This window comes from Eleginops maclovinus, chromosome 2, assembly GCF_036324505.1.
Source record: "Eleginops maclovinus isolate JMC-PN-2008 ecotype Puerto Natales chromosome 2, JC_Emac_rtc_rv5, whole genome shotgun sequence".
Lineage (NCBI taxonomy): Eukaryota > Metazoa > Chordata > Actinopteri > Perciformes > Eleginopidae > Eleginops > Eleginops maclovinus.
Window position 1 is genome coordinate 7,938,910 of NC_086350.1, and position 15,519 is coordinate 7,954,428.

The window sequence follows — 15,519 nt, forward strand, 5'->3', positions numbered from 1 at the left end:
AAGACGGAATAAGGAAATGAATGATTAAAGTTAAACAACGCAGGATTGTGTAACTATTCCAGCGGCACACCCCGGGCTCATTACTGAAAATAATGTTTGGATAAAACTTTGTCATTACTGGGTTAGGAAGCAAAATATGGGGTTAGTTTTTGATATTTCCCTCTTTTTGGGATATCGTTTTCCAGGACATTACGGTACATTACAGTCCATTATAATGCAGAGTGGTGCAAGAACATATAATATCATTCCACTCTGTCTATCATGAATACGTCTCCTTTAAATTAGCATATCATTTTATGCAGCATTATTTGTTCCAAACACTTAAATATTTGGAATCTTTGGTCAAATTACAATGCAAAGTACTTTTACACACCCCAAAAAAGCATTAGTAAGTCATTTGGTAATTGAGTTAGTATTTGCACTTCACAGAAAGAACTGAAGGGCATGCTTTTTGGACCAAAAACTCCCAATATAAATAAGATTTCGTAGCGTCGGTAGGAGAATATGTGAAAAGGCAGTGAATCATTTTCAAGCCAGATAAATGCTGAAGGCTTCAGCTGCGTTTGAAAATCAGATTTCTTTTTTTTTTTGTTACTCTAGGATAATGTTTAAATAAATAAATAATTCTTCATGCATTTAACATGTCTGAAAAAACTGCTTCTGAAACTTTTAAGGTTTATCTAGACATAAAGAAATCCTGAGCTTTGGAGCAGAAGCCTCCTCTGCACTTCAATGGCATGTTTATGCCAAGGGCAAAACCACCCCTTCTGACTCGGTTGGTATTCAGTCCAGGTGCAGCAAGCCACATGAGCAATCATGAGGTGGATTGTTGGTTAGGTATTTGATCTTAGCTGATTGCATTTATTATCTCTGCAGCTAATATCAAGTGAGAGGATATGAAAAGGTCATCAAAGTGCATTGATGTTCATAATCATGTCATTTAACAATAAGTGGGAGTGAGATTGACGTAGGTAACAATTGTCTGGATGATATGAAAGCATAAATAAGAAGTTAAGATAGCATACTGTAATTTGGACTTCTTTCATTTTGTTGCCTTTAGTAGCATAGACTGAATAAGTTTCTGTGTGTATCTGGATATATACGAAATAGCAAGGCACTAGTGTAGCTGTAACACTGGTCTGATACAATAAACTCCACCTGGCTGCAATGTCATGACTGTAGAAATACTCCTCTGATATATAGGCACCACAATGGCTTCCCCGTGACAAAATTGAAATATGAAAATGCAAAACCCGAGTGAGCACCATGTCAATTAAAAGTTTTGCATTCTGTGTTTGTTTTCAGACTCGGTGCCGTTTTAAAAAATAGATTTAGAAAAATATATTCAAACAAATACAGCCATCATCTTTGTGATTATGGAACATCACTTTGTCCTTTTTTTTTCCAGATCTCATGAACCGTTTTGGTCAACTTCTGATGAAGCTTGGTCTTGTCCAGGGAAAAAGAGATGTCTTAGGATCTTGACCGAGTGAATCTTGAGCTCTCATTTATAAAATCGAAGTTCAAGGAGTTCATAAGGTCACGGAGAGAGTTTGTGGACATCAAAAGAGACAGCTGGTTCCTCCTGCTCTGCGCTGTCAATCACGATGCTCGGATGCGTCTCCTGGGTCTCCATGGAAATAGTTGAGTTCGTAGAGGGCGTCGCTCCGAAGTGTCGCTCGTCCACCGAGAGAAGCATAGGCGTTCCCATTCGTTTCAGAGTGTCACTCATGTTGATATGCATCTCCTCTGGCGTCACACCCATCTCCTTGCTGTACTCAGACGGGGACTTCCTCTTTATCCTCTCGTACGACTTGTCCGGGTTTTCCGTGAAGGTCTCGCTGTCCTGAAAACGCCCGAACAACCAAACGAAGAACCCGAAGAGGACGAACGCCGCCAGGCTGGGGATGAAAGCCAGGCACTTGATGTCCAGGCTGGATCCGGTCCAGCGGCTGTGGAGGAACATGTCCCGCTCCACGTAGGTTAAGTTGCTGTCGGGATTAATGTTGCTGGAGCGCCAATTGTAGGTGAGAGTGCTGCGGTTGAAGAAGCGAAGAGTCTCTGGCTCCTCCACTGTGAAGATCTTCTCACCGGGGCCGACATACTGACCGTACTCGTAGGGCTGGTAGAAGATCTGGTTCTTCCACATGTTCAGGTCCAGGATCAGCACGAGGAAGATGATACCATAGTTGAACCACTTACCTGTAAGGAGACATTCTGTTAGATCACAGACAAGGCTATCTTTGACAGAGAGTAAAGAGAAAACTAATTATTTTACAGACTGATGTACAGCACATGCTTACTCCAAACAAGATTTAGAGGGCAGAGGCAGACAGACGGATATGCTGTCACCTTTATTTTATCAGGAACTCCCTTCCCTTTGCATATAGCCCGGGTATTGAGACACAGATTTATTTTTAGACGCCACTTCCTCAACAGTATCTTCTAACAAGATCACAACATTACCACGAGACAGCCATCTCCTCAGGTTGACTGATAGCGGGCAGATGTCTCTCGGGGTATACGTGACACCTCTCCCTTTACTCTCCCTGAGATACGCTGTTAATAAGCTTTTAGTTAAACCAATCACGTCGCGTCGGCGCCATTTCCATAATGCTTAATGGATATGCAATGCATTAGGGTTAACAACCTTTCCAGAATCACTGAACGTTTGAACAGCTTAACATTTAGCACGGGAACATTGGTTTTGCCTTCTCTTTATAGTCGTGAGTCAGCGTGTGCACGTGGCGGAACAAGAGGGAGACCGGGAAGATGGTTACGAGTGGGAAATACACTCGCTCGTCGAGAACATTAAGACGCTGAGACGGGAAAGACGATGAGTGATGCGACTCGCACGGCAGGGTGGAACATGAGGAACGGGAAACACATTTGCAGCGGTGGAGCCACCTGTGTGTCAGATCACTACACATGCATTATAAATGGTTGCTGTGGTTTTAACATCAAACTGTTTCCCACATAGAAGAAAATGGAAAACTAGAGCAGGAGGAAAAACTAGACCAAATTATAAGTTTCTCTCTATCGTGGACATTTTTTCTTTCTTTCTGCTATTTAATCAGTTTATTTCTGCTGGTGAATCACAAAGAATATGGGTGATGTTTGACTCTGTTGAACTTTTGATTAAAGCTATAGGGACTTCTCAGGAAACAATGGGATGACCCTGTGCTTTGTATGCAGCAGCAGTTCACGTGGCAGCATGTACCTGTGATATGGATGTGGTACTCCTCTTTAAAGATACTCTTGCAGACGGGAAGCTTGACCTTCACATGCGTAGTTGACATTCCTGGTAGATTCATATCCAGGTCACCCATGAAGTGCGGGAACTCCCAGTCCTGAAACACACACACACACACAAGCATATAAATAATGTGATAATGTAGTCTCCGCTGTGGAAAACTGAACAGATTCAAATTACCACGTCGTCATGACAAATGTCAGCCATGTATTGTGCTTTATTGGGTGTTGAACACTGACTTTCTCATAATAGCTGATGTTTAGTCCCTGTGGAGTGTCCTCGTGCAGTGACTGGAGGTCAGACATGGTGCCAGCTGCTGTAGACTACACTGTGTGTTTACAGGACTGTGGAGTGTTCTAATGTGCACTGGGACTTCAACATGTCAAAACACATCAACACGCAACCAAAACTGACATTTAGAAGCTGCCCGTGCCCTGTGGTGCCACCTAGCTCTTTTTGCTAGAGTGTGGCTATATTCGGTGGCTAAAAGCAGTCACTGCAGTTTGTATTTTTGTGTTGAATATGTACCCCATCAGGGTGGGGTACATATTCAACACAAAAATACAAAATACATTTTTAAAAAAGGCAAGAAAATGCAGATAGCACACTTTCTCAAAATGCCTTTGTCAATAAATCTCTAAAACTTCAACCTTTATTGGGCTAAGTGATCCATTTTGTGACAAGCCTTTTTCTTTTCCTTCAATAAAATGCAATGGTTTGCTTAGCTTAAACCATAAAGAACAGTTAATCCTTGAGTTTTTCTGAAAAATCTCCTACATTTTGGCTTCAGCTAGAGTATATTAAGGATGTAAATGTCTTAAATTGTTTTATAAAATAATGACTTGCTACATCCAATAAAAACAAATGCATTTAAAACAGGATATGATGTTGAAGGTGGTTCCTTTAAGAAAAATGTTAATGTTTAAAATTGAACATAAAGCAATTTTGTCTTTATTTTCTAGTGAGTAAATTCTTTGTTTTCAAACTGTAATTTGTATTGCATAATCTTATTTAACTAGTGTTACTGTATTTAGTTACTCTGCATAATGACAGAGTGTAATTAAGCTGGCAAACACCGATGGAACAAATGAAAATCACTCACTGATAACGAAGAAAATTAAAATATCTCAGAAACGTTTCTTTCCACTGAGCAGAATAAATCATCTCGAAATGAGCTTTTATCACTCTATTACAGAAAAAACAAGCACACATAACCTTATAATTTTTCCATTTTTATATTAGCTACATTTCCCCTTGGTTATCATTATTTGCACAGAGCTACGGATTCACATTACCATGTTACATTCGATGTATCCTCATGTGAGCCAGGCTCTCCCATGCCTATGTACATGAATAGCGTAACAGCTTGCTGATGGCCCCCTGGATATTAATTAAGTCATCCACTCCTCTTCCATATCCGCAATATCTGTTGCTATAGCACTAACAGGCATGGCATTTAAGCCATGCACCTCTATCCCATAATATAATGAGTCTCCAAGACATATATTGGAAGAGTAATTTGGTAGAGTGTGTATAGGCATATGATCCGCATATGTAAATGTGTATATGCATATACACAAAGGGCATAAATCTGACATTCAGCTGGGAGAAACAGTACAATTATGCTCAAAACTATGAAAAAAAAACAACCCAGCTTGGAGGCAAATCCTGGCAGGTCATTAATTGGGGCATTAATTACTTTGAGAACAACAACACCCATCTTTTCTCATGGAGGTGAGAGATTAACAAAGGCACCCTGTGCTCCAAGATGGAGGAAAATGAAGCTGTTGGGAGAGTGGCGGATGAATTTTTATTGAAAGGTGGAATGTAGCGACGACCTCCAGTGCTTGGGTCGTGTAACAGCGCAGGCTAACTAAATCATAAATAACTGTTGTAAATGTGCTTTCTGTACACAGTGCAGAAAATGAAAAGTGCCTGTCGTAAACAAATCTATGCGGGTGGGGAGTGATATACCAGCAAGCTAAAGGGAGAGGGAGTCGCTGGACCAGAGTGTCTAAGCGAGTCAACAGGGCATGTCAAAATAGGGAGCGTTTCTCTTCACGACAATTCAGATCCGTGGCTTATTTCTGAAAGCTAAAAAAGCTGGCTTTAGCTAGACATTGGCCTCTTAGCGAGGAAACGAATGCATACCATAAGCTGTTTCTGTATATCTGCATAATCACAATAATTGGGTAAATGCACGGGAAAAACACCACAGTGAGAAGTAATTACAGGCCAGAGCGACCAGAAGCCCCTCTTATAATAATGAATAGTTTCAATAAATAAGTGTAGAAGTCACTTTTATTGGTGTGGTTATTACCATAGGAATAATAGTGGTGTCGTTGCCAGGTTTCTGTGGGCTGGTGTATTTATAATACTAGAAGATATTCTCCCTTTAAATTGCAGGCTTTTAGTAATTAGCATAATCAACCGAGTAGAAACATATATTTAGGGGATACTAAATATTAGTCTTGCAATGTGTCCTCTAATACCCACCAACAAGGCCTTGTGAAATATGTTCATTAAGCATTTGGAGGAGCCCTGTTGAATTAGGCTCGCAGTCAAACCCCATACATGATTGGCCGGCATTACTGGCTCCGGGTGTGGAAAAACAATGGAGAAACCCCCCCCCCCCCACACTTTTTTCCCACTCTCTTTCTCTTCAATACACAGTTATGTGGTTATGCCCAGACAAACACATTTGCATATTCATGAGCCACTGACACAGGCTTTATTGATGTACACACTCCTGTGGGAGGGAGGACATCGGGTGTGGAAAAAAAAGTGGGGAAAGAGAAAGTGAGAAAAACTCCAATCTTGTGAGTCATCATTAAAGAAAATAAACCAGGCTCGCAGGGGGGGAGTAAAGGGTGAGTTCATGGCTGAGGCCTGGGAACGAGGGATGGAGGGACTGACAGAGGGGAGATGTAAAGAAGTAAAACTGTTTGTATGTCTATATATTTGTGGGTGTATACATGTGCGTGTGCATGCGTATGTGTGAATGCCAACTGGGAGTGATCAAACACCCGTCTCTGCTCTGTGCCGCAATGCCCCATTGATGAATAGCAGGGGAGGGAGGGGGGGTAACTGGCAAGATGGGTAGAGGAATAAGCCAAGAGACGTCCCAGATCCCTTTTTTTAATTGGCCACAGGGGAGTGGTCTACCTGCATGACAATGAGAAGGTCGAAGACCAAGATGAAGGAGGCCAGGAAGGCCCTGGAGACCTCGTCGCTGGGCAGGAAGCCGCGGTTCAGGTTGTCCCAGCTGATCCAGTCCGTACTGATGACCAGAACCACCACCGATGTCAGAGTGATGAGCACAGTCCTGTAGGGGAGAGGATAGGAGGGAAGAGGAGGACAAATGAAATGAGACGAGAGTAGAGGAAGGAGATGGAAAGAAAAGGAAGCAGAAGTGAGAGAAGGAATGCAGAAAAGATGAAAGAAAGAAAGGGACAGAGAGGAAAGGAAAGAAAAGGAGACAAGGGGAGAAGAAGATAGGAGGGGAAAGGAAGTAAAAAGAGAGAGGGAGTGAAGGAGATATAAATCAATGTATGACGCACATTAAAAAGTACAAGGGCTATGAAAAAACGTTAAAATATCCATAAAAAAGAAGATGTGAACAGTTAACTTTGTCTATCTTGGAAGACAAAGAGCTCCACTTCCTCTCCGACGTCAAGAGCAAAAAAAGATAAATCAGATAAATTCTGGTTCTCTTCTCACAGACTCAATAATGTGTTGAAGAGCAATTTTACCTGGATTTGAAAAATGGCGTAAGATAAAGCTTCCAGGAAGATGAATGTGCAAACAGGGGAAACGTGTCTGTTTGTGGATGCAGAGACAATGCAATTCAAAAATGCTACTGCATACATATTTCCATGTATTTCCATATTTTACATGAGCCAAAGTATCTTTTACCTGCATGCAGTGATTGCTGTGTTTTTTTTTCTGCAATCTTTCACACTCCCTGAATTGGGTTTATGTCACACTGCTGTAGTTCTGCCTCCACCGTTTACTGGGAAATTTCCCGTATGAAGAAAGGCACGATGAGGAAGGGGCTGGTATTATTCTCTGCTGTGCATTGTGTCTCAATGTCACCCTGTGATTGCTGTGCTGTTGTGTGCATTCTCACACCACACATCGGCTGGCTGCATTGCAGATAGTGAATGCCAGCTCATATCCCATTTCAAATGTATGGGAGAAGCATTAAAATGGTTTTTATTATTCTGCTGTGGGAGTCTTTTTCCTCATTTCAGACTTTTGGCACTGCACTCTACAATTCCTCCTGACCCCTTCAGCGCACTATGATAACATATATCCAGCATTTATCAATCATATTCAAGCTTTGAATTTCAAACGAAAGCTTGTCAAATCCGGCATTGATTGTGACACAGCGAGTCGGTGCATGCGTCAATAAAATGAAGGGCTGCAGGAAAAAGTCACAGAACAATTCGACTGCGTGCATTTTAATTGCAGGTGAATCGATGCAGCGATAGGAAATGTTAAACACTGCGGCCATACTGTCTTTGAAGTGTGAGACCTCTTTGTGTAAATATCCAACAGATGTCACACTGTTTAAGCCGCAATGTCTTCTTTACGTCCTTCACTTCTCACCATGACCCTAAAATGAACCACTGAGAGGCGTTCACATGTCGTGTTTGACTGACAGCACTGAGCCACTCTGGTGAATGAACACCGCTGGGACCGTGCTCTGGTGGTGTAATGCATCTAAACAGGGCACGCTTCTACTGGCTGTCTAGTAATGGGCATATCAGACATGGTTTGCAGCATTTGTTTAGCAGTTATTTAAGGGTCACAGCTTGTGGTAGGAAAGTAAAAAAGCAGGGTTATGGTTTGCCCTGTGACCTTGCTGTGTCCATTGATTTTCTCCCTGTTCTCCTAATTAAAGGTGCTGACACTGAGTGAGGGAAGATTAACACGGCTATTGACTGTGTGTGTAAATCTGCCACTGGCTGGAGAGACCGCATAACACACACACATATGAATCCACAAACACACATCTGAATAGCCTTGTCAGAATATATTATATTTTGAGTAGCCAGCATGCTGAGACATTGATTAAAATCTTTAGCAAAAATGATTCACATGGTTTCATAGACAGTGTATCTCAGTGTAAGAAGACAACATACCAGAAGAGAACAATCCGGTTGTTGCCTTGTTTCCAGAACCTTCTGGCTGCTTTGCCCCAGTCTGGGTAGTGCTGATCCTGGAGCATCATGTCCGTCACCTGCAGAAAGAAACATGCGTATTAAATGACTAAATAACTTAAGAAGACTTAACATAGAGGAAGTTAGTTGAGTGGTTAATGCCTCCCTATTTCGTTGTGAGATGCAGGTTACCTCCTGGAAGTCACTTTTCACCTTTTTTACCTTAGACAAATTTACCATACAACGTGTTAATTAGGGAGCTTTAGAGGCACCGGTAGGTCATTTTGTACCACTTTGTACCGAGACAGGCCTTTTAGTCTTTGAGCTGAGCTAAGGTGACCATCTCCCAGACAAAGCTCTATATTCAATGGACAGACAGACATGGGACTGACCTCACAAATGCGTATTGTAAAAACAGTGACAGTGTACAGGCTGAAATTCATAAATCCAACCTCAAGTCACTAAAACATTTGAATAAGAATCTGTATTCATAATCTATATATTTTAAAATGATTATTATCCAAATATTAAATAAGCCTAAATCTGTGATTACACACTACTGACTCTGTCTTGTTTCAATATGAATGTTGTGGTTGTATTTGTCCTCCGCTGCCTCTATCATCTGATGATGTTACTTCTATAATAGATGGTAGATTCTCAGGCATGGATACAGAGACTCTGAGAGCATTTTAGACAAAAGTATAAAATATTCCACTCTATTCTTTGTGTGGAGCCACTGCAGAAGCAGGGTCAGTTCGTCAATAAAGCGGCTCACTGCAGAAACCGTAGCTCGTGTTGAAAGAGGATTTGAATCAGGCAATGTATGAGATGCTTTTGCCGCTGCAGCGTTGCAAAAACAGACACTTCCTGCTCACTCATCTGGGGAAGAGACACTGTAAATCAGCTCGGCGGAGGAGACACAGAGGTCATCTTCAAAGTGCGTTGTTGAATTAATCGAATGTAAAAAACCTTGTGAGTAATTTCTGGAATCAGCACTTCGCCTTGGCCCAACTCACTGTACACACACACACACACACACACACACACACACACACACACACACACACACACACACACACACACACACACACACACACACACACACACACACACACACACACACACACACACACACACACACACACACACACACACACACACACACACACACACACACACACACACACACACACACACACCTCTGTCTCCCTGATTCACCTTCTCACTTGCTGCTTCCCCACGTCTCCCTCCTGACCAGACTACATTTCCCCTTCACCTCAACTTCTTACTCCTTACTTCCCTCTTCCTCCTCCTCCTCCTCCTCCTCCTCCTCCTCCCTTCCTCTTCTCTGCAGTATGTACTGTAGAATACTAATGTGACCGGTGAGGGAGCTTGTCAAGTTGTCTCAGCTGTGTGCATGTCGGTGCCAGAGCTACAGTCCTCCCAGCACAGGTAGTCCACTCCCGCCGGAGCTCTCCTCCTCTCTTTATGTTGACAAATGAACAAAGGTAGGTCTCTACATCAACAAACTCTGCCCCCCCCCCCTGTGCATTCATTGTTTCCTTTGACCCTTCTTAGATCAAACTGCATGTTACCCTAAAGATTTGGTAGTAGATTGATCTGGATGCGCACAGAGGGCTTTCAGTGTGTGCATTACATCGTCGGAGAGGATATACCTGGCCTAGTAATGGGAAGAGTGTGTGAATAATGGCGTCATTGGGAAATTTCTATATGAACTTTTAATATATTCCCCAAAAACATTTGTGATCTTTGATGGAAACTTTGAAGGAAACTGTGGATGAGTAAATGATATGCCATCAGTGGGGCAATCACCCACACAGTTTGGCCTGAGCAGATGATACCAGAGGAAAGCCATTGTTACTAATTAGCAAATTTAAATGGAGTATCAATTGTTCTTTAGCCCTTAAAGCGTATCTCCAATTTATCCCTTCGGACTTATCTATCTAATATCAGATGAGGCTTAACTTTCATCAGCATAATGCCACGATTACAAGAGGTATAGATAAAAAGATGGTATGGATGGGAAAATTAAGAAGAATTAGCATTCCTACGTGCTTACATCTGCATTTTACCAAGCCTACAGCTAGCCATTAGCTACTGTGACTGTAAATGCTACTGGATGTTATTAACACGCTAATGTTTTGCATAACACTTTCAGAATGTTAGCAAGCAAGTGTTTGGCAAATCAACATACTAATACTTAGCTAGGGCTCGGTATCAAACATTAATACTTTTTCTACCAACATAAATCAATTACTGTTCAATTTCAACATTTCAAATATTACAATTTGGCCGATAATTAAATAAAAGCACATGGTTCTAACAGTAAGGTAAGGGAAAGAATTAGCAGTTTTCAGAAATTGTCTAAAAGATAGTTTAGCAAGTTGATTTGACATGACATTTTCTAAACAACAACAGCTGGTCCAGCAGTGGCTCTGTGGTCCAGCAGTGGTTCAGTCAGTAGGGGCTTGGACTGGGAATCGTACTGTCGCCGGTTCAAGTCCCCGAACAGACTTGAAATATGGAAAGTGGACTGCTACTTGGAGAGGTCCCAGTTCACCTCCTGGGCCCTGCTGTGGTGCCCTTGAGCAAGGCACCGGACACCTCCAATCCCCCCTCCCCATTGCTCCCCGGGCGCTGCACAATAGCTGCCCACTGCTCCTAGTACTGGGATGGGTTATATGCAGAGGACTAATTTCACTGTGTGTGCTCTGCTGTGTGCATGTATGTGACTAATAAAGAGGGTTTCATCCTCCGATTCTATAAGGAATGTGGTGATTAATCGTGTTTTTTAAATTAAGTGGAACAAACAAGTGGAAATTTCGACCTGTCGGAGCTGCATGATAAGTGAAGCGATCACTAAAATCATTTGGATTCGTCATCTGGAGACCATGAATATTTGAAAGTTACATTACCAAGCTGCTAGCATTGATTAAAGAGAATTACATACACATGTGTTTTTAATAATGTAGAATTTTAATTTCAAATCAAACACAACCTTTTTATAAATGAAACACTATCTATTGTTTAGGACACAAGAGTTGAGAGCTCACCATCCACGCTGTGACAAAGTCTCCCATCCACGTCCCCACGGCAGCAATCTTCATAAAGCTCTCATTCCTGATGCCCATGTAATCCGTCACCAAGTGAGGCCTGAGAGGAAAGAAGACCGAAAAAGGACATAAAAAATGAAGTACATGTTAAGAGGGTAGTAAAAGGAGGCAGAAAAAGAGAGGTAGCAACTCGACTGACAAAAAGAGCCAACAGAGGGGGAGTCAATGCAGGGCCAAAGAGAAAATGGTCACTACCGCTAAGTATCATGATGCTAGCTGTCAGAGACGATCAATATCAATCTGATCCTGTGAAAACAATGAGTGATGGCTCTACCTTCCATAAAGCCCTGAGGATTGTAAACAATTTACACCGGCGCGTTGGTATTGAAGCGTTATCATCGCTTTCATTTGGTCCTGTAGTGTTCGGCAAATTATCCATTTGTTTGGCAAATTTGTCTCATGTCTAGTTGATTTCAAATCAACACTGCCATTCCAAAGAGATCCCCCCTCCTGATAATGCACTAGATCTGAGGGAGCTCAGTTAACATCCACTGCAGCAGCACAGAAACAAAACATAGACTAGGTCAAGACAAGCCATTAGAGAAACAATCTCACATGCAATAGTATTTGATAAGAAATGACACGCTTTCTTTGGAGTCCTAGTTACTCCTTCATCTCTGAACATTAAGTGAAGATGAGAAGCTTTTGTTCAGCACTGCAAACCCACCCACCCAACGCACTCTCATACAAACCACATCAGTCTATTTTCTCCAGGTAATAGCACGGGGAGGGAGGAAAAGTGGGTCACTCGCCTCCTATATGGGACCTATGCCGGGGAGAAGGGAGAACAGAGGGGAGCGAGGAGGCCTGTTTGATCTCCTGGCAGCTAGTGTCTCAGAGGCTGAGTGGAGCAGGTGGGCACCCATCACCTCCCCCTCAAGCCCTATCTCACCCCCCCCCCAGGTCATACTCATGAATATAATAGATGGCGATGGATAGGGCTGTGGCTATGCTTTCAAAGGGTCGTATTTGAAGTCAATAGCTCCATTCGTCTTTGTTTTCCCCCGGTCATTTTCTGGCCAGCAGCAAACAGCAATAAAAATGTTTTCTATTGCACAGAGGGCTCTGGAAAATCTCGCCTGCAACCTTGCTGGTGTACAGTTCATTTCCTCTCTCTCTCTCTCGCTCCATGTGTCTTTCCATGCCCTTGATGGTTTATTTTAATTTAATCTTTTAGCTGATTACATTAACAGTTCTATTTGCTGTTCACTTTGTAAATGAGACGTCTAAACAATCTCTTGAAAAGCAATTGGGGGGTAATCCTTTTAAGCTATTAGTTAATGTAGAGGCTTTAATAGGTGTTCATTTTTAATTTATGCTAATTGCTCGTGCCTTTTTCACATTATGTATGCGTCTTGATCTGAAAAAGCATAGAAAATGCTCGTGGGGAATACAGAACAATGATGAGTAATTGTGGCAAGCCAATGACCCGAAACAACAAGTACCTGTTTACTGCAATTCTGTGAGCAGCACTCCCCCTTGGAAGGAAACGTTATAAATCACATGTTGTCAATGCAGCATGCATTTAACAGATTTGACAGGGTTTTATTGACGAAAACGTGCAGCAGCGCAGGTAACGTATTGCATCGCTCAAGACCGCAAATAAAAAGGCCTTGATTGGAATGGCGATTTATATCTGCATTAAGTCAGTTAGACATTCTGAGGCTTGGCATTGCTCCTGAGCTCCCATTGGGAGTCATTTACCAGCAGCAAATTTCTGATCGATACTTCTGGAAATGCTGTCTGGCACCACATGTGAAGCTATAAATGAAAAATAATAATAACACGCCGCCAACCCCTACCATTATCACATATTTAATTGAGCAAACGTTACTCCTGTGCTGAGAGAGGGGGTTTTATTTTTTATTTTTTAGCAGAGCACCTATGATGAGTTTGGGGACTCTTTGCACGGCATGATCAGAGGCAGAACTCTCTGACTTATTCATGCCGACTGAAAATTTAATGGCCTTTCGAGCCGGATGACCTAATGAGAGAATTCAGTGTAGTGGAACATCAGTACAGTAGCACCATGAATAATCAGCCCCAAAATGGCTCCCGTGGCTTAATCGCCAGTGCCAGTCGCAGTGTCAGTGCCAGCCTGGCCGGCTCAGCCGGCTTCTACCCTCTGAGGAGTGTTATCAGGTTTACAACACTTGTTCAGACAAAATATTCAAGGACAATTCATTGCCTTCCAAAGTCTTGTTCCATCATATGCAGGAAATTACAATGTTGCGCTTTAGAGGGTAAAGAGTTGTAGAGCTGGACGTTACCCTTGTTTGACATTAACCACTGTAAAAGGCCAAGTGTTGCAATAAAGTTTCATCTGCAGGACCATAACTATTTTATGTTGCTTTAATATCTTCATTGCTAAGAAATCAGTGATGAATTTGAGGTGGCTCAGTTATTAATTGTGGTACTATAATATCTGCCTCACTGTATTTTATTTTGATAAAGCTTGAGCTTCTGATGGCACAGCTCAGCCGACACTACACATCATAATTCTGCCATCTCTCTTCAATCCTGTCAAACTTTTTGTATTTCATCATACCATGGGTAATCTACTGTGCACCAGATCGTTTTTCATAATGATATAAAAGGTACAATAGTGTTTTATATTGAATTTTGATAGACTCTGGAGTTATTGGATATTATTGTAAGGCAGCAAACGGTTATATAAACTGCATATTAATATTGTCTAGCAATGTGGAGCTTCAACTAATGAGTATTCTTTCAGTATTGACTTATATGTGGATTGATCGGAGAAATGGTGTGTAATAAAAAACACTTAATTTATAAAACAATATGCTTTTTTCCCCCTATTACCGTTTCCACTACCAACACTGCGCCAAAAACCCTTTTGCAATACCAAGCTTTGCTATAAACCAAGCCCTTTGTACTGCTCCATACTGTATATCCATCGATTTAAAGAAAAAAGCTTATGGTTTCATTGTTTTTTTTCAAGGAAGTCTCATCTCAAAGATTCCCTTGGGCCATGAGAGCCCTGGTAGTTGAGGTTATACAACAGACTGCTGAGCTTTCACTACTCTGCGTCATCATTACTCTAATTTCCATTAATTTTTTTCACCGTCCACTTGGAAGAATAGGCCTCTAAGCTGGGGCTTATAAACTTGTTTTCTCTGTCAGACAGCCAGTGATTTAGTGACTGTGGCAACCGAGTGACCTCCTCTGCCCTGTAAATGCTGGATTCATTCAGAACATTAAATTGCGACCTTGGCTATCTCCACATTGAAATGCATTGCCTGTCCCCTCTCCTTGCACAATGTCCTATTTACAGTATACAACGCTGAGCAGCAGTAGTTACCATGGGGCATAAAGCTGTCAATACAAACGGTCTTCACCACCACTACAGCATCTTTCAAGGCAACTTTAAAACTTCAATCTTAATGCATCACTCAGCACAGAAGCAGCCCATTTATTGTATTACACTGGCTGGAGATTGAGTCCTTTAGTCCTTATCATTACCTTGGCCCAGTAGTAGGAGTTAATACCAGCAGGCAATGTGCTGGCCAGCCCTGTATCAGGCGCTGAGTCCCTTATAGGCTTTGGATTTAAACGACTAAAACCAGGTCTCCGTGTATATTTGCACACTAGTATCCCCAACAAGTCCTTCAAATTAAAATAAATCTGTGGTTTTGAACAGTACAAAGAGACGTTTTTCAGATCCAACACCCATCAGATCAACATTATAAGTCTGTGATATTTAAAACTGTAACACATCTAAAAACAGGTATTCAACAATAGCTATGGTTCGGTGTCATTCAGGCACCAAAACAAGCTGGTTTTGTTTAGGGAAAGGTCTTAAGGTTGATACAGTACTACTACTTATAAAGGTCAGGGGATCTTAGCCTTCATGGTTACAGTAACAACCACTTTAAGGTTAGGGAACAATAGTGGTCGTGGTATAAAGGAATCAATATTGATTGATGGGGGAACTGACAGTAGTCCC

At 41.9% G+C, this 15,519-nt stretch overlaps 1 protein-coding gene across 2 annotated transcripts in view; it reads right to left on the reverse strand.

The window, feature by feature from the left end:
• The window catches only part of tmem117 (transmembrane protein 117), a 38,348-nt gene continuing 22,829 nt past the window's right edge, over positions 1-15,519 (reverse strand). For both annotated transcript variants that reach the window (XM_063900115.1, XM_063900124.1), the window contains exons 4-8: positions 11,493-11,592; positions 8,401-8,498; positions 6,419-6,578; positions 3,221-3,350; positions 1-2,202 (exon numbers count right to left, since the gene is read on the reverse strand). In XM_063900115.1, coding sequence (XP_063756185.1) covers positions 1,541-2,202; positions 3,221-3,350; positions 6,419-6,578; positions 8,401-8,498; positions 11,493-11,592 — 1,150 coding nt within the window. In that variant the 3' untranslated portion in view covers positions 1-1,540. The remainder of the gene's footprint in view (positions 2,203-3,220; positions 3,351-6,418; positions 6,579-8,400; positions 8,499-11,492; positions 11,593-15,519) is intronic.